Here is a 21,014-nt window from a genome sequence, read left to right as displayed (position 1 = left end):
TGCCCTGAAATGTTTTGCTAAATCAACACCACCACGCTGGGGCTGGGACTCCTCTCACTAACTGTTGCCATGAGCATATGTTGCCTTTTACACATGCTCTGCTCGTCTGTCCAAGCAACAAACTTCTCCAGCTTTAATGTTTTTGGAAGCATCTGCATCTCCTGGGAGGGAAGGAACCAGGGCCAGGGCCTGGGGTCAGCATGGCACTTTGGGAAGCCTGGGGAAGGGAGGGTAGTATGCATGAAGCATTGCTCCCTGCTCTGTTCACTTTTACACTTTACTGTGTGGACCCAGTGGAGAGGCAGAATTTGTTGATAGGGCTTGTGTCACTGAAGTCTGTGGTTTAAGACACTCAGCACATTGTGGTGTCAAGCTGTGTTTTGCCTTGCTGCAGCAAAGGATTGTTTTGTCCTTATATATAAGGTTTGGCAAGGAGGAGCTCTGATTCATTGCTTTCACTGGTGCTGAGAAAATAAGAAGAAAAGATATATTACAAGAAACCTCGGGTGGGATTGGAGTCAGCTCTCCTAAGGGAAGTGATTTTTTATTTTCACTTGAACCACAGTGGATGTGACCTGGTTCCAAGAGATGCCTAGGCTGGTCCCTTTGGGAGGACTGTCCCATGGCCTGGAATCGTATCAGCGACCATGGGTGGAGTGTGAGCAGGTGATGATGTGGATACACAGCCCTTGCACAGGGAAAGGGACACTCAGGGCTGGGCAGCCTGTGTGCTTCAGAGCATGGGGACCTGTATCTTGCAGGTGGGGATATGAGCCCTGCTTTCCAGCAGGATTCAGGTAGAAATATGCATGTAAGGGCATATAGAGGCCAAACTCTCCATCTCACTGAGGAGCAATGAGCCCTGCATGGTGCAGGAGAGGTCGGTGGTGGCTTTCAGACTGGTATGGTGACTAGAAGGATGGCTGGATGTCTTAATCTCTAGAATCCCTGTAGGGACACCACTCTGCCTTTGCACAGTGCTTTGCTGTGCCGCAGAGATGTCTCCTGTGCTGAATCTGGTTGCTGCCAGCATCCTTGTGCCCGTCAGCATCCTCTGTGCTGTCCCTGCTCCATGCAACCCATCAAGGCTGTGTGGGTCGGGAGGCAGTTTCTGTGGCTGCAGGTTGCAGTCTCCCTCAGCTCACTGCGGGCTGTGGCAACCAGAGCTGGGAGGATAATGAGATCTTAATAGTCCAATTATATCCCATCGATTTACTCAGCACGTAATTGCTGGCGGCTGGGGCTGCCTGGTGAAGCGCTCCACTCTGGCTGCCAGCGGGGAGGGCTGTGCCACGCCGCCCAGCCTGGGATGCTCTTGACAGCAACCAGCTGTTCCCCCTTGAACCCCTGCAAGGAGCAGCGCCTCCCTCCCCCACTTCCAATTCACTGTCCCCCTATTCCGGGAGGGGCAGTGACAAGAGTGACAGGCAGAGATCGGAGAAGGGACCCTGGTACCCTGCCCTGGCTGGGCATTCCAGCGCCGGGCTGACCCGAGGCTGATGTCCCTCATACTGCCCTGGGGAGCAGAGGGGTAGTGCAGCTCTGCCTGCCACTAACACAGGCTGAAAGAAGTGACTCCTGGTGGGTGGCAGTTCCTACCAGCAGGGCAGTGGTGGAGCCATTGTCCATGCAGCCTGCACTGGGTGGTGTGGCACTACCAGAGGTGTGCCCAGCTGGTCTCTCGGCAGCTGGAGTCAGCTCCTGAGCATCCACCTGCAGGTGTTCTTGCCGCAGCAGAGCTTGGCATGTGCATCTCTGCACTTTGCTTCTATTAATTTTCCTTTTGAGCTGGCTGTGGCTGAGAGACACATGGACTTCTAATTTGGAGGATTCACTCTGAGCTGTGATTTTTAGCTTGCCTTCATGATTGTGTTGGTCATCTGGTCTGTTCTAGTATTGTGAAAATCAGTAAATAATGTTCCTTTTCCCCACACCATGGTGCTTTCAACCCTGTCCCACTCCCTCCCATTTCCCCTTCTGGGCCCTGCCAAGCGCCTCTTCCAGAAACCCCACCTTGTTTTTCCTGGGTGGCAGGGGTTCATGCTGAGCTCACTGTGCTACACTTTGGCTTGTTTGTAACCACGCATCAGGCTCTACCATCTCACTTATTCCTGTGCAAACGCCATCAGCCCCAGGGCTGGGGTTGCAGTGGGTGGCAGGCAGTAGCCAGCAGCACACAGGCTGTTACCTTGGGGACAGTGGAGTGAGATGGGCTGGGGGCAGTGGGAGGTCTGTCTCATCTCCCTTGGCCAGGATGGAGTGGTACCAGCAGCTGGGCCAGTGGAGCCCATTGAAAATCAAACAGTGTGACCTAATGCAGGGGGCATGCTACAGGAGCCTGAATCTGAGACAGGGCTGCAGGGCCCTGCTCACACTGGTACTGGGGCAGGTGACACAGTGGACAAAATTCTGTCTTGTGCCCTGGCATCCAGGTAATGCAGCGGCAAGGTGGCTGCTCCCCATCTCCAGCAAGCAGCTCCCTTAGGTACATCCCTCCTTCACAGGGTCTTTGCAGCACTGGGGGCTTGTGTGCATCATCTCGAGTGGGTTGCATAGCCACATGTGGGATTGTGGACATGTGGGTGACACTTCCCCCAGCACTGGGCTGCAGGTGCTGACGCTGGCACAAGCAGTGGGTGCAGCAGCTCTTGCCCTGAAGTGGCAACGGGGATTGATGAGCCCCTGGGGGACTCTGGGCTGTTGCTGCTAATGCAAGTGCTGATTAGTCTATTGATTTTTTGTAATGCAGGAGTCTTACTGTCCCTTCAGTTTACCCCTCGTCACCTGTCAGGCAGTGAAGGTGGTGATGTGAACAGCTGTCAGTCCTGTCTCTGCTCATCCTTCTGCACTGGATAGGCTGTGCTAGGACAGACAGCATGTGTGGGGTGATCTGAGAAACACTGGATTGCTTATGAGCTGCTGGTGCCACAGTCCTTGCTGTGGAAATGCTGTTTGTGCTCTGGCACAGCACCACTAAGGTGAGGCTGGGATCTGGGGAGCACTTGTCCCAGCATGAAACACTGATGCTCTGCAGGGCTGGTGGCTTTGGTTGCCTTTTCTGCTTGAGGCTTGGTGGATGGTTGCTGTGGCTAAGCTGGTGCCTACAGTGACTGGTGTCAGCACTGGTGGAGTGGAGCTGCTGCAGTGCCTGTGAGCCAGTGGCATGTAAAGTCTGCATTTTCATGGTGGGAGCTGTGGGCTGGCTGAAACCCCCATAATGAGTTTCCAGCGTGGATGCTGGGGAGGAAACAAGGTAAAGAGAGAGAGGAGCAGCCTCCTACACTTCACCTGCCTGGAGTCGCACTGGTCCCAGGCATGCCAGGGCACTGCAGGGTGGAAAGTCACTCACCGGGCACAGTGTGGCTCCGCACCCTCGCCGGCATGCCTGGGACACTACACGGGCTGCGGCTTTGGCCTGGACGAGGTGCCCGTGTGGCTGCCGACACCGGGCAAGACGGACCTGTGCAGCAGCACCGCAGCCAGCCCCGCGGGCGCTGCCGAGCCGGGCAGCCTGGCCAGGGCAGCGCTCTCCGCAGGCCTGCCAGGCCGCCCCGGCGCTCTTGGCAGCGGGGGGCTCGGGGCCAGCGCCGCCGGGAAGCAATTACCTCCCTGCTGCGGCCGGCCTAATCCCCTCACACGGCGCGCAAGGAGCCGCCTCGCCAAACAAGGCTCAATCAGGTTAAAGTGTGAAGTCAGGATTAGCCAAAAGAATGAGAGCGTGGTAATAGCTCCGGCCTCCTTGCCCGGCCGCCGCAGCCCCGCTGCGGCCCCCTCCCTCTCGCCCGCCCTCCGGCCCGGCGGGCTCTTGCCGCGGAGATTAAGGCTGCCGGGGTTTGTTCGCCTGAGTGGGCTCCCCACTGGGAAGCCATGTCGAACAGTTTTGCTCGGGCGCCCCGCTAAGCGCCGGGCAGGATGTCGCGCTGGGGGGTTGGCTCCCACCGCCGAGCCCCTGCCAGCCCCGAGGAGCCCGCGCCTGGCTCCTGGCCGAGCCTCCCCGGGAACCGGAGGCGGTGGGATGGGGCTGTGGCTGCCAGGAGAGGCAGCGCCGGGGCACCTCCTGACTCGCAGCAGATACCGCGCCGACAGTCATCGCACGCACAATGGGGCAGAGCAGCCGGGTGTAAGATCTGAGCGGGGAAGCTCCTGAAATCTCAGTCCCTGGCCGCCATCCCTCTCACTGCCCAGCCAGGGAGAACTTGTGTGGCTACAGTCTGGCCATGAGGCTTTCGGGGGACTTGGAAGAAAAGTGGGTGCCTGCCTTCTTGCCATCACATAGCTGTGGATTGGAGAAAGCTGCTGCTGTTGTACAGGCATCTGCTGGGTCAGAAATCCATGTGGGAGGTGAGCGTGGTGACAGACATGCCCTCCATCACCTCCTCACTCCTTGTTATACTTCCCCCTTTGCACCCCTGGGACTACCAGAGCCCTCTGTACTTCGTGCTGTGCAAGGACAAACTCCAGCTGCATGGTGCTCTGGGGCCATGGCACAGGGATGGGAGGACAGTGGCACAGAGGCACTGTGGGCTGGCTGTTTGGTAAATGCCTGGATTCAGCAGCCAGGAACTCTTAAACTTGGAGCTTTAGGACAATACCTGGAAGTGAAACCAGAAAAAGCAGTGAGGGTGACTGTGACAACTCTGCCTTCTCTGTCTGTTCATCAGCTGGTCCCCAGCGGGGCTGTCAGACCTGCCAGTGTTCATGGTCACCGCTGCAGCTGGTACTCCACACACGATGGCAGTGACACTCTTGTATTTGGCGGGGTGTGAGGTGGCACCGATGCGGTCGCCGCGGGTGCTGCGAGAGGCACGGCGGAGCGAGGAGAAGCCGTGCCATCTGCTGTTTCTTCTGCGCCAAAGTGTAAAGCAAACATAGCTGGGAGCTATGAAACACCAGGAGGGAAGGGGCCGTGCCTTGTTCCAACACCAGGGCCGAGGATTCCACAGGCAAAGCATGTGTTTGTCCTGGTGTCGTCAGCTGTGTAACCGTGCAATGTAATCTAAGCCCCGTGCCGGGGCCTTGGTGAAACCCTCGCATCCAGCGTCTGTCCCTCTTGGCTTTGGTACCCCCAATGGCAGCACTTCATCGGTGACTGTCACAAAAAGCTGTGAAGGGGAGAAGCCTCGCAAAGTCACTTGAAACCTTCTAGCAGTGTTTCCCTTGCAAGCTGTAAATGAGCAGCTTGGAGACAGACGCTTGGGTTTACTCCCTGGGCACACTGGGACTCCCATGTGCTCCAAGCAGAGAAATGGGAGCAAGCTTTCCGTGGGGGAACCAAACAAACCACAGACAGGACCTGTCTGAGCAGGCAGTGCCAGAGCTGGGAGCGGGGTGCAGAGCACTGAAGTGTGGTGCTCAGCTCTGTGATGGGTTTCATGTTGGAGGACAGGCAGCTGCCAAGAAGGAATGTGGTGCATTGAATGCTTTGCTAGGAAGAGTGGTGAACTGCACTTGGAGGGTTCATAGAATCATAGTCTGTTTTGGGTTGGAAGAGACATTGAAGATCATCTAGTTCAAACCCTTGGCCGTGGCAGGGATTGCACCCACTAGATAAGGTTGCTCAATGCCCCATCCAACCTAGCTTTGAACATTTCCAGGGATGGGGTATCCACAAGTTCTTTGGACAACGTGTCCCAGTGGCTCTCTATCCTCACAGTAAAGAATTTCTTCTTTACATCTAGTTTAAAACTCTGCTCTTTTAGTTTAAAACTGTTTCCCCCTATCACTGTCTGCCCATGGAAAAAAGTTGCTATGTTTTCCAAAGAATTTTCTAAGGGATTCCTTCTGGGAGGTAAAAGAGAAAAGAGGAATTGGTGCAATGCTGTCTTTTTCTGGAAGGTCAGTGCAATTCCTGGGAGTCCCCAGGCTCATCACATCCCCAGCATAGCATGAGGTGTTTGAAGGAGTGCTGGGGAATTGGAGGCTGCTGCAGGTGTCTGGTCCTTTCTGTTTGGAGAGGGTGAGGGGACCCTGATCCCTCGTGGGTGGTTTGGGCCGGAGTTCTGGGAATAGCTGGCACAGTCAGGGCAGGCAGTGCAGACAGAGCAGGCAGCAGGAACAGGGCAGCAGCGCAGGCAGCACAAGCAGGCAGGGCAGCCTGGCAGTGCCGCCACGTGGGTTGCTGCGAAACTGCGCCTGCTGCTCGCAGAGGAGCTGGGCTTGTCCTTCCCCTGAAGCCTGGTCAGTTCCTCCCTTCCACTGCCCCAGCCATGATGCTTTGCCAGCCGGGTTTGGTTTCCCAGGAATGACCCAGAGTGATGCACAAACTGTGCAAGGGCTGGTGCGTCACACTGGGACTGAATAGCATCTCCTTGGTGGCCGGGCATCCCACTGGAGGGCTAGGCAAGCCCACTGTCCTTTTGTTTTCCTTTTCCTCATGCATCCATGCAAGAAATGTTGATGCTTCCCTCTGAGAACATTTTCTCCTTGTGGCAGTGAAGCTTTCAGCTGGGGTGAAGTCCCAGTTTGGAGTTCTCCAGGTGTTTTGCAAGCAACTTGTTGCAAGTCCATTTGTTGAGCCCACTTTTTGAAGGAATGTGGATGCTGTACCTCCATCCTGACCCAGTCCAGCTGTAGGGTATCAACAGCAAACAGGCTTTGTTATGTTGAAACAGAGCTGGTGAGCACTATGTGTGAAATGCTGACATCTATGGACACCCTAAACCACCTCTTGGGGCTGGAATGGGGGTGTCTGTGTAGCCTGTGTAATTCTGGGACAATTAATCTGTGCATGATACCCTGGTCCTCCTCCTCACTTACCCATGGACTTGCATAAGGAAAATGCTGTGTCATGCCTCAGTTTCCCTCTGCCAGGAAGGAGATGGGAACTTGACCTCATGCCCCAGGGGTGGCTGGAACAAGACTGTGCTGGCACCCTGGGATGGGAGCAGGCAATGCAGTTGCCAACCAAGTACAGAGGATCTGCTGACTACTAGGGTAGGAGAGGGAATGGATGTTTGGGAGCCATGGAGAATAAATAAAACAAACAGGTCTTCCCACAGCTGAGCCAGTCTGCCCAGACCCTACTTGCAATGAGATTTGTGGTCTTCATCGTCTTTAAAAGACCAGCCCAGGCATGGTGGGGGATCTGACCTGCTGCCAGCCCTGCAACACAGAGCCCTTGCTGGCTTGGCATGCCCTGGCAATGCAGAACAGGTGATTACACAGACAGTACCCTGCAGTGATGAAGTAAATAATGACCCAATTATTTGTGCCCTCTGAAGTGCAGGTCAGGCTCCATGGGAATGCCTCCCGAAGCCACTAAGTGTAATTACCAGTTAATCAGCAGGGACCTATAATTACAGCAGTCAGAGAGTATTTAAGTATGGAGGGTTTTCCCAGTGCCAGTCAGCTCTGCTTGTCACAGCCAGGAACTGCAGTACCCAGGGAGCCCCAGTCACTTTGAGCCACCATAGATGGAACTGGATTTGCCTCAGGATAGCCAGCAGAGCAGTGGTCAGCTAAGGACCTGAAGCCAAATGACAGTTTGTCAGAATCCCTGAGGGATCACTGAGTGCTGGGGCGTGCCCCTGCCTGTGGATGCTCTGCTCCAATAGGACCTCACGCTGTGCAGGCACTGCCCATTTGCCTTCCTGCCTCTTTCTTCTGCAGGGACCTGAGTGAGAACTTCATCCAGGCCATCCCCAGGAAAGCATTCCGTGGGGCCACTGACCTCAAGAACCTGTGAGTCCTGGCACTGTTGGGCATGAGGGAGTTTGGGGTCAGGTCCAGGAGCACTGATTGCTTTCTGCCTGGGCTGTTCCAGCAATTCTCCTGTTTTTCCCCTTTCTCCTGCAGGCAACTGGACAAGAACCAGATCAGCTGCATCGAGGATGGGGCTTTCCGTGCCCTGCGTGGGCTGGAGGTCCTGTAAGTGACTGGGGACAGGCTGGAACCTCCAGTTTGCAACCCCATGCAGGATGAGGGTGTCCTTGGGTGTCCCCACTCACTGGGGTGTTGCAGGGAAATCTCCAGCATGCCATTTCTCCCTGGGCTCGAGCAGGGGCTGACCAGGGTTCTGGTACAGCTGCTGCAGAGCTGTGCTCCTCCAGGGCTTGATCATGTCCCAAGGGGCCACCTGGGTGCCACTGGCTGTGGAGAGGAGAAGCCTGGAAAAGACAGCAAGTTCTGCTGGGGGTTCAGGCTGTCCCCAACCTGTAGTTCTTCATCCATTCACCCTGTACTAGGTTGCTCCCAGGGGTTAGTGCCACCTAGACCATCTCATGTTCCTATTTACAGCCTGTCTGCCCTGACCTGCCCTGCTTTGTCTTCCTGCAGGACCCTGAATAACAACAATATCACTTCAATTCCCGTGTCCAGCTTCAACCACATGCCCAAGCTGCGGACATTGTGAGTGCCAGGGCTGTGGTGGTGGGAGTGACCTCCTGGGCTAGAGTGGGATGTCCCCAGCTCTGCTGCTGGTGCTGGTGGCTCAGTAGTGCTGGGACAGCATCATGGCAAGGGAATGGAGGGGATACCCTTGCAGAGCATCCCCTAGTGCTGCCAAGCAAGGTGGCCTTGGCAACTGTCACAGATGCTCTTAGGCCCCTCTGTATCTCGCTCTGAATCCCCTCTTTGGGGATTGAGCCTTTGGGATGAGCCAGGCTGGGACATTCAGAGGGCAGTGGGATGAGCAGGAGTTGTCCTGTGGCTGCTGACTGCACCATCCATCCGCCTGCAGCCGCCTGCATTCCAACCATCTCTTCTGCGACTGCCACCTGGCCTGGCTCTCACAGTGGCTGCGCCAGCGCCCCACCATCGGGCTCTTCACCCAGTGTGCTGCTCCTGCCCAGCTTCGCGGCCTCAACGTGGCTGAGATCCAAAAGAATGAGTTCAGCTGCTCTGGTGAGGACCAGGGCATGTGTGGGTGCCAGGGCAGGGACATGGGCCAGGGGGACAACGCTTGTGCTGCCAAGGCAGCCCATTTCCCCTCCCTGTCATGTGAGGTACATGCTCAGAGCCTCAGAACCCATGCTGTGAGTTCATCTCAGGTCAGCACAGTCCTTGGTATGGGGACAATATGGGGACAATGCCACCCTGTCAGTGTAACAGTGCATCAGTCTGTGCCTTTGGAGCTTTTGCAGGGGCTTGGGGTGCACCAAGAACTTATGCACCCACTCAAGGGTGCCATGAACTGTCCCTGCATGCTGAGCTGTCACCAGGGTCCCTTCTTCAGGGTGCTGCCACATACTGGCCTGGCTCAGCTCTTTGCAATTCCAATGCTGGCTGCTTCCCTGGCAGGACAAACGGACTCAGCACATGCCCAGCTCTGCAGCTTGTCCTCTGGCTCCTGCCCAGCCATGTGCACTTGCAGCAACGGCATTGTGGACTGTCGGGGCAAGGGGCTGACAGCCATCCCTGCCAATCTGCCTGAGACCATGACAGAGATGTGAGTATGGCCCCACACCATCAGCACTGGGCTTCAGGTGGCTCAAGGCACTGGAACACAGGAGCAAGCCTGGCAGCTCAGCCACTCTGTAGGGCAGCAGACCTTCCTTGCCGTTCTCTAACACTGCCCAGTTTTAGCCCTGGATTTATCTGCATTAAAAATGTAAATAGAGAAATAATCTCCTTAGAGGAATCCAATTATGGTGCAAAGCCCCCGCTGGGATGGTGCATAAAGCATGTGGGAGGCAGCAGGAACCCTCAAACCCGGGTGGAGTTTGGAGTTGCTGGGGAGGAGAGGTGCTTCCTCCACCCCAGCCACCATGGTTCCCCCACCCAGGGCACCTCTTCCTGACTTAACCTTAGGGGTCCTATAGGCCCAGCTCTTTCAGTGGGGCTCTGGGGTTTGGCCAGCCCTGGAGTCTTCATCTCTCCCTATTCTCTTTGTAGACGTCTGGAACTTAATGGCATCAAGTCCATCCCCCCAGGAGCCTTCTCACCCTACAAGAAGCTGAGGAGGATGTAAGTGTGCAGGCTCTACCAGCTCACCCTGAGCCCCAACAGCCTTCACCCTGCTGGCCATGCTGAGAGCTGACAGACATGGGGCACTTGCTGTGACACAGGTGCCCCATATGGCAGCAGAGGGAGGGGGTCTTGGATAACCCCAGCTCTGTGTGTTGGGTCTTGGGGGTGGTCCCCTGGAACTAGCAAAAGGACAAGAGAAGAGGGGACCAGGCCACCTTTTCCCTTTGGGTTTCAGAGACCTGAGCAACAACCAAATCTCGGAGATTGCCCCTGATGCCTTCCAGGGCCTGCGCTCGCTGAACTCCCTGTAAGTACCTACAGTGGTGTGAGTGGGATGGGGTGGATGCTGTACCCCTTAACCATGGCACATATCACTCCCCATCTCTCTCACACCAGCCTTTCTTTTCCAGAGTGCTGTATGGCAACAAGATCACGGACCTCCCTAAGGGTGTTTTTGGAGGACTTTATGCCCTGCAGCTGCTGTAAGGCACCAGTGGTTGTGTGGGATGCTTTTTAGGGGCATAGAGAAGCAGGACTGAGATCCCTAGCACCCTTGGTGAAGGGGTGTCCCCAGCCTCACATCCCTCCCTCCCTGCCAGGCTTCTCAATGCCAACAAGATCAACTGTGTACGGGCAGATGCCTTCCAGGACCTGCAGAACCTCTCACTGCTCTCACTCTATGACAACAAGATCCAGAGCCTGGCCAAAGGCACGTTCACCTCCCTGCGGGCCATCCAGACTCTGTGAGTGTCCACACCAGCTCCCATGGCTGGGCAGGCGAGCCTCTGGGGGAAAAGCATCTCCAGGGCTGGAGTTGGTGATCACCCACTGCTCCGTGGTGTGTCACCCACTGTCCCTGGCAGTGTGTCACCTGCTATCCCTGGCACAGGCACCTCGCCCAGAACCCTTTCATCTGTGACTGCAACCTGAAGTGGCTGGCAGATTTCCTGCGTGCCAACCCCGTGGAGACCAGTGGAGCCCGCTGTGCCAGCCCCCGGCGCTTGGCCAACAAGCGCATCGGCCAGATCAAGAGCAAGAAGTTCCGCTGCTCGGGTGAGAGCTGTTCCCAGCCCTGGCATGGGTGTCCTGTGGCATGGGTGTCCTGTCCTCAGCCCTGTCCCAGCCTGCTGTCTGTGTGCTCACAGGGCTCATGTGCTTTTTTTTTCTGCAGCCAAAGAGCAGTATTTCATCCCAGGTGAGCAGAGGAGCCATACGTGTGCATGGTGCCAGGCTGCCTGTGGGGATGTTGTGCCAGAGTCTCTTCATTTCCCACGTGCTGGATACCAGGCATCTCCCATCGGGCTGTTACCTGGATGGGCACAGAGGTGTCCCCAGGATCCAGCTCTGTTTGCAGGAGGGTGGTGGGCAGTGCAGTGCCCTGTGTACCCAGGGCAAATATCTCTGTAGATAAGCTGCTTTGGGTATGGAGAAGAGTAATATGTGCACAGGGGCTGGAATGAGGGGAGCTGGGGAAGAAGATGAGACCAGATGGGGATGTGGGAGGATCAGAGGGAGAGGGGGGAGGTGCAGTCCCCTGTGCCTCTGCCTGTGGAAGCCCACGCTGCCTTCACCATCACACAGGGACAGAGGATTACCAGCTGAACAGTGAATGCAACAGTGACGTGGTCTGCCCCCCAAAATGCCGCTGTGAATCTGGTGTGGTCGAGTGCTCCAACCTGAAACTCACCAAGATCCCAGATCGCATCCCACAGTCCACAGCTGAGCTGTAAGAGTCTCCTCTCTCACTCTGCCTTCCCTTCTACAGCAGGCACCTGGCTAGGACTGGGTTTGGGCTTGGGATTTGGGCTGTACCAGGCACTTTGCAGCCATCTCCTGACCCCTTTTTCCTGCTGCCCACTTAAGGCGCCTGAACAACAATGAAATCTCCATCCTGGAGGCCACTGGTATTTTCAAGAAACTCCCACATTTGAAGAAAATGTGAGTATTGGGCAGGCACAGTCATGTCAGGAGTGCCCGAGGGCTGGGAAGACACACGGGGGTCCTGATGCCAGGGCAGACAGGGGTGTGAAATGGAGGGCATGTCCCAGTCTGAGAGCCCTCTGAGGGACTGTCATCATGGGGTGCTTAGTAGGGTCTGGGGGAAGCAGAGTTCAGGATGAGGTCAAGGCAGAACCCTCATCCCAGCCTGCTTTTCCCTCTTCACAGCAACCTCAGCAACAACAAGGTGTCGGAGATTGAGGATGGGGCATTTGAGGGGGCATCCTCTGTCAACGAGCTGCACCTCACTGTCAACCAGCTGGAGTCTGTGCGGAGTGGCATGTTCAGGGGCCTGGATGGGCTGAGGACATTGTGAGTCCCTTCTCCTCCATGAGCATCCAGATGGGGATGTCCTTACTCCTTGCCTCCCTGCAGGGCCAGCTCAGGATGCCTTGCTCACCAGCTGGCTGTATCCAGTGCTGGGGGGGCAGGTTTTTGCTGATCAGGGACTTGCTCAGGCTCATTCTGCTGCCCAGAACTGAGGTGGGCACAGCCTGAGCACTGCTAAGGTGGGTTTCCCCCGTGGTACCTGCCTGTGTTGTAGGTGCCCTTGTTCTCTTCCCTCTGCAGGATGCTGAGGAACAACCGGATCAGCTGCATCCACAACGACAGCTTCACAGGGCTGCGCAATGTCCGCCTGCTCTCCCTGTATGACAACCAGATCACTACAATTGCCCCGGGCGCCTTTGACACTCTGCAGTCCCTCTCCACACTGTATGTCCTGGGCACTGGGGGATGCCCCAGCCTGTCTGTGTCACATCCAAGGGCTGCAGGTCCCCTTGCCTGGTGTTTGTTCAGGTGCTGCCCTTGTGCTCTTTCCCCTGTGCAGGAACCTGCTCGCCAACCCCTTCAACTGCAACTGCCAGCTGGCCTGGCTGGGGGACTGGCTGCGCAAGAGGAAGATCGTGACAGGGAACCCTCGGTGCCAAAACCCTGACTTCCTCCGGCAGATCCCGCTCCAGGATGTGGCTTTCCCTGACTTCAGGTGTGAGGAAGGTAACTCATGGGCCCTGCAGCACCAAGGGTGAGGGGAGACCAGGCTGCTCCTCCCAGGATGACACTGTGCTCCTTGTCCCAGCACCATCCTTGCTGCCAGGATGTGCCAGTGGCAAGGCAGTAGCTCAGGGGGCCCCATGAATGCCCTCCCCTAATGATACAAAAGTTTCCATTACCCAGCCCTTGGGCACTCAGATAGCCACTCTGAAGCCAGGAGAGGAGTTTGCACCCACTGCACCTTGGGGCTCTTGTATGTAGGTGGGTCCATGCTGGCAAATGCTGTGCCCTGGGTGCTGACAGGAGCAGATGTGTAGGCGAAGCCCACTGGGATTCATCCTGCTCCTTCCTGCCTTCCCTTCTCAGCCTTGCACATGCACTGGAGCTGGCAGTGGGCAGATGGAGCAGACGGGAGTATGCGTGGGGAGAAAAACCGCTTCTTATATATTTTTTTTTAAATTTAGAGCAGCTTTTGAACCCTCTGGAAAATATTTACAAACAAATCATCCTTTCTTCTGCTTTCCCTCCTCCACCACGTCAAACACTGAAGGGTTGCATCCTGCGCCTTTCCTAACAGTGTGTGATAGCATACGGTTGTCCCAGGAAAGCCTTTCCCATAGGATTCCAGCATCACGGCAGGGAAGGGGAGCAGTGCCAGCTCTTCTGGCTGCTCAGCATAGGCTCTGCTCCATCTAACCTGTGTCTGGGAGATGGGTGAAGGAGATTGTTTCAGGAGGATTTACAGGGCTGAGCCCCTTCTTCTGTGCCCTTATGTTGTCCCTGTGACTACTTTTTTGCATGAAAATGGTGAAAATCAGAGCAGCGTTGAGCTGGCTCGTTATATCCCCACCAGTGGGGCAGGTGATTTCTGGGTGCAAGAGCAACATCCTGCTTGAGGGCAGGGGCAGGTGGTTAGCATGGGAGGGGAACCATCCTAGGCAGGCACAAAACATTGAATCTGGCCTCACATCATGCATAAGGGCTGAACCCTGGTGACTTGGTGGCTTTCCATACCTGGTGCAGGTAAGGAGGAGACCACCTGCATCCCCCGGCCCCAGTGCCCACAGGAATGCACCTGCCTCGACACGGTTGTCCGCTGCAGCAACAAGCACCTCAAGGCCCTGCCCAAGGGGATCCCCAAGAATGTCACAGAGCTGTGAGTAGTGGGCAAGTACCCAAACTCTCCCTCTAACCCTCCCTCAGCTGTATCACTGTGGATGAAGGGCCTCTGCTATGGGGTTGCAGTGTCAGGGCAGAGACCCCCGGGCCCTTCCCTACACCCCCATCTTGGCCTGGTGTGGGATTAGGACCTCACCCATCCAAGGTGTCCAACCCCAACACCAGCAAGTGGTTTAGCAAGAGTCTCTGTGAAGAGTGAGGGCTATCAAGGGTATTGTGCAAGAGGTGTTGTTGTCATCCAGCAGCTGGAACCTTGTCTTTGGCCCTTGGGGGAGGGCAGTGAGGAACAAACACCCCCTGCTGCTGTGGTCCTCACACAACCATGCAGCTCAGGGGTCTGTGGTTCCCAGGAGCTTGCCATCAGCAGCAGGAACAGGGGCACCCTGTCTTTGCCATCCGCTCTCACCAGAGCTGCAGGGATGCCTTGGCAGCCTCAGGCACATGGGCAATGAGATGTGGTTTGCCTGGGGTCAGTGACCCCTCAGTGTGGGTGTCAGGGAGAGATCCATGCAGCCATGCCTGAGCTGCATGTGCAGGCTCTGTGATGGCCATTGCTGTATCCATCTGGGATGAGGGACGGCAGCAAGTCCTGTATGCAGGGGGTGCAGGCACTGGTTGGGCACATGTATATTTATATGCATTCCACCCCCGCAGCCCCCTCCACTGTCTTGCACACTCCGCCTCTCTGTGCATCCTGTGCCATCTCTCACATTCTCACACATGCCTTGGGAACGGTTGCAGCCTCCCACGCTGCCATCGGATGTGTATGTGGCACATCGCTGGCTGCACTTGCACATGTAGGCTGTGGGGAGGGTGTTCCCAGGGACGTGCCTGCAAACCCAGGTGTGTCATGCACTCACACACTGGCTCCCCTGCCAGCCCAGGAGTCCCCTGAGAGCCCCTTGGGCCCTGGGTGCAGGAGGGATGTGATGCTGGAAGTGATTCTTGAGGTCTGTGGTGGAGCACAAGAGAAAGAGGGGGGGATCTCCTCCTTCCCAGTCACTCCAAGGTGCTTTTGTTCTTCCTTGCAGCTACCTGGATGGAAACCAGTTCACTCAGGTCCCAGGGCAGCTCTCTACCTTCAAGTATCTGCAGCTTGTGTAAGTAGTCAGGAGCAGGAGGCACTGCTGAAACTTGCGGATGAGGGCAGGGGCTGTCTCCATGGTGTATGATCCTGAGGAGGGGCCTGGCAGTGCGTGGGAACCCAACATCCCCCTGTATCCCCACTCTGCTGGAACACAGCTCACTGGCAGGAATGTTCAGCCTCTGGCTGCTCACCACCTGGTGCTGGGCATGGAACAGAGAGGGGACAAGTGGCATTGCTGCCATTGCCTGTGTGGCAGCCCTGCTGCTCCCTTGGAGGCTCTGCTGTGCTGCTGTTTGCACCCCATGGCAGCTGAGCAGGCTGGGGAGCAGTGGGAGGGGACAGGGCCCAGCTGGCTCCTAGCCCTGAGGTTTCTGTTTTCCAGCGATCTGAGCAACAACAAGATCAGCTCCCTGAGCAACTCCTCCTTCACCAACATGAGCCAGCTCACCACCCTGTAAGTGAGGTCCCCACGGTGCCACACTGGGCTGCAGCCCAGCTGAGCTGTTCTGGGGGACCCTGAAGAGGGGGGCGGTGCTGGGGGATAGCAGGGTCTCCACCCTGTGCCTGGGTGAAGCTGTGGTTTGAGATGGAGCTCACACAGGAGCAGTGTGTAGCCCAGGGTGGGTTTCTTGCAACACACACAGCTGTGTTGCCTGCTTCCCTTCTGCAGGATCCTCAGCTATAACTCCCTGCAGTGCATCCCTCCGCTGGCCTTTGAGGGCCTCCGCTCCCTGCGGCTGCTGTAAGTACCTGCCCAAAGCCCTGCTCACGGCCCTGCTTGGCCCCTTCTCTGCTGCTGCCCATGTCCCTGTGTCCCCTGTGCCCACCTGGACCTGGGTGCATGCAGGTGGGGAGGGTAGAGGGTAGAGGTTGCAGGAGGCGCACAGGAAGGTGTATTTGCAGGTGACAGGGTGGTGGGGTCCAGCTCTGCCACCCACACCTGGACCTGTGGGATGGGACCACAGTCCTTGCTGCCCACCTTGGAGCCCTGGGCATTGCAGAACCTTCTGTTCTCTGCAGGTCTCTCCATGGCAATGACATTTCCAGCCTCCCTGAGGGCATCTTTGCAGATGTCACCTCCCTGTCCCACCTGTGAGTATCTCCTCCCATTCCTCAAGGCTTAGGGCTGGATGCAGGCTCCATAGACATTTAAAAACTACTGGGCTGTGCTTGGTTTCCCTAGAGAGTGAGCTGCCTTCTCCCCTCTTCTCTGGGCTGGTACCCGTGACATCATTTGTTGAATAGTGCTGTGACCTGCTACCCATGCTTAGATCCAGGTGTGCAGCGGAATCTCCCAGTGCTGCTGGGATGTCCCTGTGGTGTGGGGTCCTTCCCCAGCCCACTAGATCTCTGAGGTCCCACAAGATGTAGGTTAAGCCATGCAAAGCAGTGTCACAGCTGTGGCTTGGCAAGGGCTGCTCTGGCACACCAGTGTGTTGTTAGCTTCTGCCAGTGCACTTCCCCCCAACAGTCCCCCAGTCTGTCATCGAGTATCCTCCTGCCAGTGGTGGTGTTTCAGCCCCTCTTTGAGTGTGCCTGCACCCCAGGAGCCCTGCTCTATACCCACCACCTGGGGCCAGGATTTAGCTTTGCTCGCAATGTCTTTTTGGTCCCCTCCCTGCCTCCTCAGTAAGCTGTTCCCAGCTGCCTGCTCCTGGCATCCTGGGCGTCTCAGGCTGTTCCTTCAGTCTGCAAAGAACAGCTTAATATCCAATCATGGCCTCCTTGTTTTTTGGGGAGCCACACTGCTTGCTCTGCTCCAATTTCCCTTGGCTGTGCTGCCTTCACTGCAGACAGCTGGCACTGCCAGTTCTCACAGACTGAGCTGTGTCACAGCCGGTGCTGTGGGTGCTGTAGGACCAGGTTAATCAGCCCCAGCACATCTGCTGTCCCTACTGCCTGCCCCCTGGGCTGCCATCTCCTTCTTTTGCCACATGTGTTGGGTCACACTGGCCCTCCATTACTGCTGACCTTTGCAGTCAAGGAGGATTCAGAGACACCCAAGCCCTCCACCTCCCACATCATCCACTGCTTCTGTACCCTTCTCTGCTGTGGAGCAGAGCAACCCTCCCTCCTCCTTCTTTCCCAGAGCAATTTCTTGCTTTCTCCCACTACTGTCTGCACAAGCTCTGGCCATGACCCACTGCCATTCCCACCAGCCCACTCCCGTGTCTCTGTCCTGCAGGCTTGTGCAGCAGAGCCCGGGCTAGCCCTGCAGCTCCCATGCAGGTCCTGTTGTTTCTGCATAGCCTCAAGGTATTTTGCCCAGTTTGCTGGCCCCAGGCAACTTTGCCTGTGTACTGGAGAGAGACTGCCAAGAATTTCTGTGTGGACAGTGGAGGAGAGCACCAGGGCAGAGCACAGAGCATTGCTTGGGCTGTGGGTCTGGCAGCAGGGTGGTCTAACTGGGCAGCATTGTGGGGCTGTGTGTCCCAGTCCTCCCATTGTGGGCAGCACCTCTGATTTGCCCATCATGTGGCATCCTGGTCAAGTGACAGAGTTGTGCCCAGTTGCCTCTGTGTGGCAGCAGGTGCAATGTTGCCCCTCTCCTCATGCAGAGCCATCGGGGCCAACCCCCTGTACTGCAGCTGCAACCTGCGCTGGCTCTCCAGCTGGGTCAAGACGGGGTACAAGGAGCCAGGCATTGCCCGCTGTGCTGGACCCCCGGACATGGAAGGAAAGCTGCTGCTCACCACCCCTGCCAAGAAATTTGAGTGCCAAGGTGAGAGGTGCCCATGCTGTCCATCCATATCCTCCTCTGGGCAGCCAGCAGAGCTATGCTTTGTGAGTCTGAGTGGCTCCAGGATTTCATCTGTTGAGCTGCCTTATGCAGCAGGGGAACCAGGTTGCTTCCATCCTCTTACCTGACTGGTGGCACTTCCCTGGTGACTGAGCAAACCTGTGGTTGTCCTATTGCCTGGTGCAAAGCCCCTTGGAGAGGCTCTGCTCCCAGCAACACCAGAGGCTGCGCTTCCACATCAGTGCCCACAAAAGGACACATTCCCATCACTCTTTCCACTGACTGTTGTCTCCGTGCCTCCCATCCCACAGGCCCACCTGCACTGAGTGTCCAGGCCAAGTGCAACCCCTGCCTCTCCAGCCCCTGTCAGAACCAGGGCACCTGCCACAATGACCCCCTTGGCTCCTACCGCTGTGCCTGTCCCAGTGGCTACAAGGTAACCTGGTCCCAGGGGTCCCTAGTGCATGGGGACATGTCCCTGCAGAGGGCAAGGGAGCAGAGCAGGGTCTCTGCCATGCCCCTGGGGCTTGCTTTCTGTGGGACCACCTACCCTCCCTGTGTGCCACAGCATCCTGAGTGGGATGGTCAGAGCTGGGCAGGTGCAGTGGCACCCTCCTCGCTCCCACTTTTCCATCCTTCCCCAGGGCAGGGACTGCGAGGTGGCACTCAGTGGCTGCTCCTCCAACCCCTGTGCCAATGGGGGGACCTGCCAGCCTCAGGAAGGAGAAGGAGCTGGGTTCAGGTGAGTGTTGGACAGGACAGGTGAGCGGTGCCCTGAATGCTTTAGGCCATTTTGGGAATCAGGCTGCAGTTAGGAGCTGAAAATAGTTTGCAGGCTGGGGGTGAGGAGGTAGGCTGGGCAGCCCCTCCCTGTACTGAGAGGCCTCTCAGCCTGTTGTTGTGGCAACACAGCATCCTCGGGCAGGCTGTGCTGCCACCCACCCTGTGCCCACTGTTTGACAGGAGAACACCAAACCCAGCTCTTTGCCAAGGTCCTCTGCTGGTCATTTTGGGGCAGTCACCCCATAATGTTCTGTTTCGTTTTCCTCCTTGATGCTGCCCTGGCCCTGTGGCAGGTGCCTGTGCCCAGTGGGCTTCGAGGGCCCGAGCTGCCACACCACCAGTGACCCCTGCAAGGAGCACAGCTGCGAGAATGGGGGCTCCTGTGTGCCCAGTGCCACCAACTACACCTGCCTTTGTCCTGCCCACTACACAGGTACATGGAATGGGGGCTAGCCATCCCCAGATGGCACAGACCTGGCATGGGAATTGTGCCCAGTGCTCCTATCCATCCATGAGGGCTAAGTAGCTCCTCTGCCTGCTGTCTCAATGCCCATTGCCATGGCCTCTGGGCTCAGCTCTCTTGAGTTTGGGTGCACCCAGCTGAACCCCCTGGGGTGCCCTCAGTGCCTGGCTCAGGAAGGAGCTGCCTCCAGGGGAGGAGAACCCTGTGTCTCTGGGGTAAAGACTGTGGGCTTTGCAGCTCCCTGTCTTCAGCTGAGTCCCCAGGGGTCCCCTCTGCCCTGGCAGAGGAGCTGCTCCTCTGGTCCTGGAGCTGCTGGGCACCCCCTCTTCTGCCTTGCAGGGGAATTCTGTGAGCAGCCACCCAATTTCTGCTCAGATGAGCTCAACCCCTGCCAGCATGACTCTACCTGCATCTCCACCAGCCAGGGGCCCAGGTGAGCCCCCTCCTCTCTAATTTTTTTCTGGCTGTAGGGGAGTGGGTAGATTTGCTCCTCACTATAGTGAGGAGGCAGAGAGAAGGGTGTTACAAGGGGAGGAGCAGGCACCCACTGCTGCAAGGGGGAAGGAAGGGGCAGCCTCGAGCCCCCCGCCTGCCCCAGGTGTGAGTGTGCACCCGGCTATGTGGGGAGCAACTGCAGCGAGGACTTCGACGACTGCCAGGACCACCGGTGCCAGAACAACGCCCGCTGCGTGGATGAGGTGAATGGCTACTCCTGCCTCTGCACCGAGGGCTACAGGTACCACGAGGAGCACATGGGACACCTGGGTGGTGGGGATGGTTATGTGTCACTGTGCAGAAGGGACAAGTCCTGGCTGCCAAGTCTATCTGTCCATCCATCTGTCCATCCGTCCATCCATCTATCCATTCTTACTGTGAGAGGAAGGAGGGAGGCTGGGAGTGTGTGTCTCTGGGGGGAGCCAGCATCATGGGGGAGGGACCCCAGGGCACAGCTCAGAAACCAGGCATCCCTCTGATGCCAGTGTCTGGGAGAGCCTCCCCAGGGACCCCAAATCAGGGGTGAGCTGTCAGAGCTCTGTGGGGCACTGGGTGGGGTGTAGGGCTCTTTCCCAGCCCCCAGCCCAGCAGCACCCTTGGCCCCACAGTGGCCAGCTCTGTGAGATGCCGCCCCACACCGCTGGCCAGCCTGGCCTGTGTGAGCTAGCTGAATGCCAGAACGGGGCCCCATGTGTGGAGCGGGGTGCCCGCGCCCTGTGCCAGTGCCTGCCTGGCTTCGGCGGCCCCAAGTGTGAGAAGCTGCTGAGCGTCAACTTTGTGGACCGTGACACGTACCTGCAGTTCACTGACCTGCAAGACTGGCCCCGGGCCAATATCACCCTTCAGGTGAGGGCTGGGGGGGTGTGGGGGCATTGAGGGATGGCTCTGGGGGTCTGCCCTAGGGATGTGGGCTCCCGCCTCTCTCTCTGGCAGGTCTCCACGGCTGAAGGCAATGGCATCCTGCTGTACAATGGTGACAGCGACCACATGGCTGTGGAACTGTACCAGGGCCATGTGAGGGTCAGCTATGACCCTGGCACCCACCCCAGCTCGGCCATCTACAGGTACCTGGCACCCTTTCCCCACTCACTGGGGACCTCCACCCCCTTTGTCTTGGCCTGGGGGTGTCCCCGGTGACCCAGCCATCCCTGCCAGTGCTGAGACCATCAACGACGGGCAGTTCCACACCGTGGAGCTGGTGACCTTCGACCAGATGGTGAACCTGTCCATTGATGGCGGCAGCCCCATGACCATGGACAACTCGGGCAAGCACTACACGCTGAATAGCGAGGCTCCCCTCTATGTGGGAGGTAGGACAGGGACTGGGTGCTGGAGGGCATGGGGGGCATCAGGGGTGTGCTGATGGTCCT

At 57.3% G+C, this 21,014-nt stretch overlaps 1 protein-coding gene across 4 annotated transcripts in view; it reads left to right on the top strand.

Annotated features, from left to right (window-relative positions):
* SLIT1 (slit guidance ligand 1) overlaps window positions 1-21,014 on the top strand; it is a 60,934-nt gene that overhangs the window by 36,749 nt on the left and 3,171 nt on the right. For all 4 annotated transcript variants that reach the window (XR_004418562.2, XR_004418561.2, XM_033065898.1 and 1 more), the window contains exons 5-34: window positions 7,609-7,680; window positions 7,795-7,866; window positions 8,275-8,346; window positions 8,678-8,841; window positions 9,238-9,385; window positions 9,832-9,903; window positions 10,142-10,213; window positions 10,317-10,388; window positions 10,506-10,649; window positions 10,796-10,959; window positions 11,078-11,101; window positions 11,488-11,632; window positions 11,770-11,844; window positions 12,073-12,216; window positions 12,475-12,618; window positions 12,734-12,900; window positions 13,921-14,053; window positions 15,108-15,176; window positions 15,546-15,617; window positions 15,834-15,905; window positions 16,184-16,255; window positions 17,722-17,885; window positions 18,215-18,339; window positions 18,548-18,645; window positions 18,980-19,119; window positions 19,489-19,582; window positions 19,748-19,885; window positions 20,253-20,490; window positions 20,578-20,708; window positions 20,800-20,954. Coding sequence is in view for 2 of the 4 variants with exons in the window: in XM_033065898.1 (XP_032921789.1) it covers window positions 7,609-7,680; window positions 7,795-7,866; window positions 8,275-8,346; window positions 8,678-8,841; window positions 9,238-9,385; window positions 9,832-9,903; window positions 10,142-10,213; window positions 10,317-10,388; window positions 10,506-10,649; window positions 10,796-10,959; window positions 11,078-11,101; window positions 11,488-11,632; window positions 11,770-11,844; window positions 12,073-12,216; window positions 12,475-12,618; window positions 12,734-12,900; window positions 13,921-14,053; window positions 15,108-15,176; window positions 15,546-15,617; window positions 15,834-15,905; window positions 16,184-16,255; window positions 17,722-17,885; window positions 18,215-18,339; window positions 18,548-18,645; window positions 18,980-19,119; window positions 19,489-19,582; window positions 19,748-19,885; window positions 20,253-20,490; window positions 20,578-20,708; window positions 20,800-20,954 (3,452 nt within the window). In the remaining 2 variants the exon portion in view is untranslated. The remainder of the gene's footprint in view (window positions 1-7,608; window positions 7,681-7,794; window positions 7,867-8,274; window positions 8,347-8,677; window positions 8,842-9,237; window positions 9,386-9,831; window positions 9,904-10,141; window positions 10,214-10,316; window positions 10,389-10,505; window positions 10,650-10,795; window positions 10,960-11,077; window positions 11,102-11,487; window positions 11,633-11,769; window positions 11,845-12,072; window positions 12,217-12,474; window positions 12,619-12,733; window positions 12,901-13,920; window positions 14,054-15,107; window positions 15,177-15,545; window positions 15,618-15,833; window positions 15,906-16,183; window positions 16,256-17,721; window positions 17,886-18,214; window positions 18,340-18,547; window positions 18,646-18,979; window positions 19,120-19,488; window positions 19,583-19,747; window positions 19,886-20,252; window positions 20,491-20,577; window positions 20,709-20,799; window positions 20,955-21,014) is intronic.

The sequence above is a fragment of the Catharus ustulatus genome, chromosome 8 (genome assembly GCF_009819885.2).
Source record: "Catharus ustulatus isolate bCatUst1 chromosome 8, bCatUst1.pri.v2, whole genome shotgun sequence".
Taxonomy (NCBI): domain Eukaryota; kingdom Metazoa; phylum Chordata; class Aves; order Passeriformes; family Turdidae; genus Catharus; species Catharus ustulatus.
This window is presented reverse-complemented; position numbering and strand designations above follow the sequence as displayed.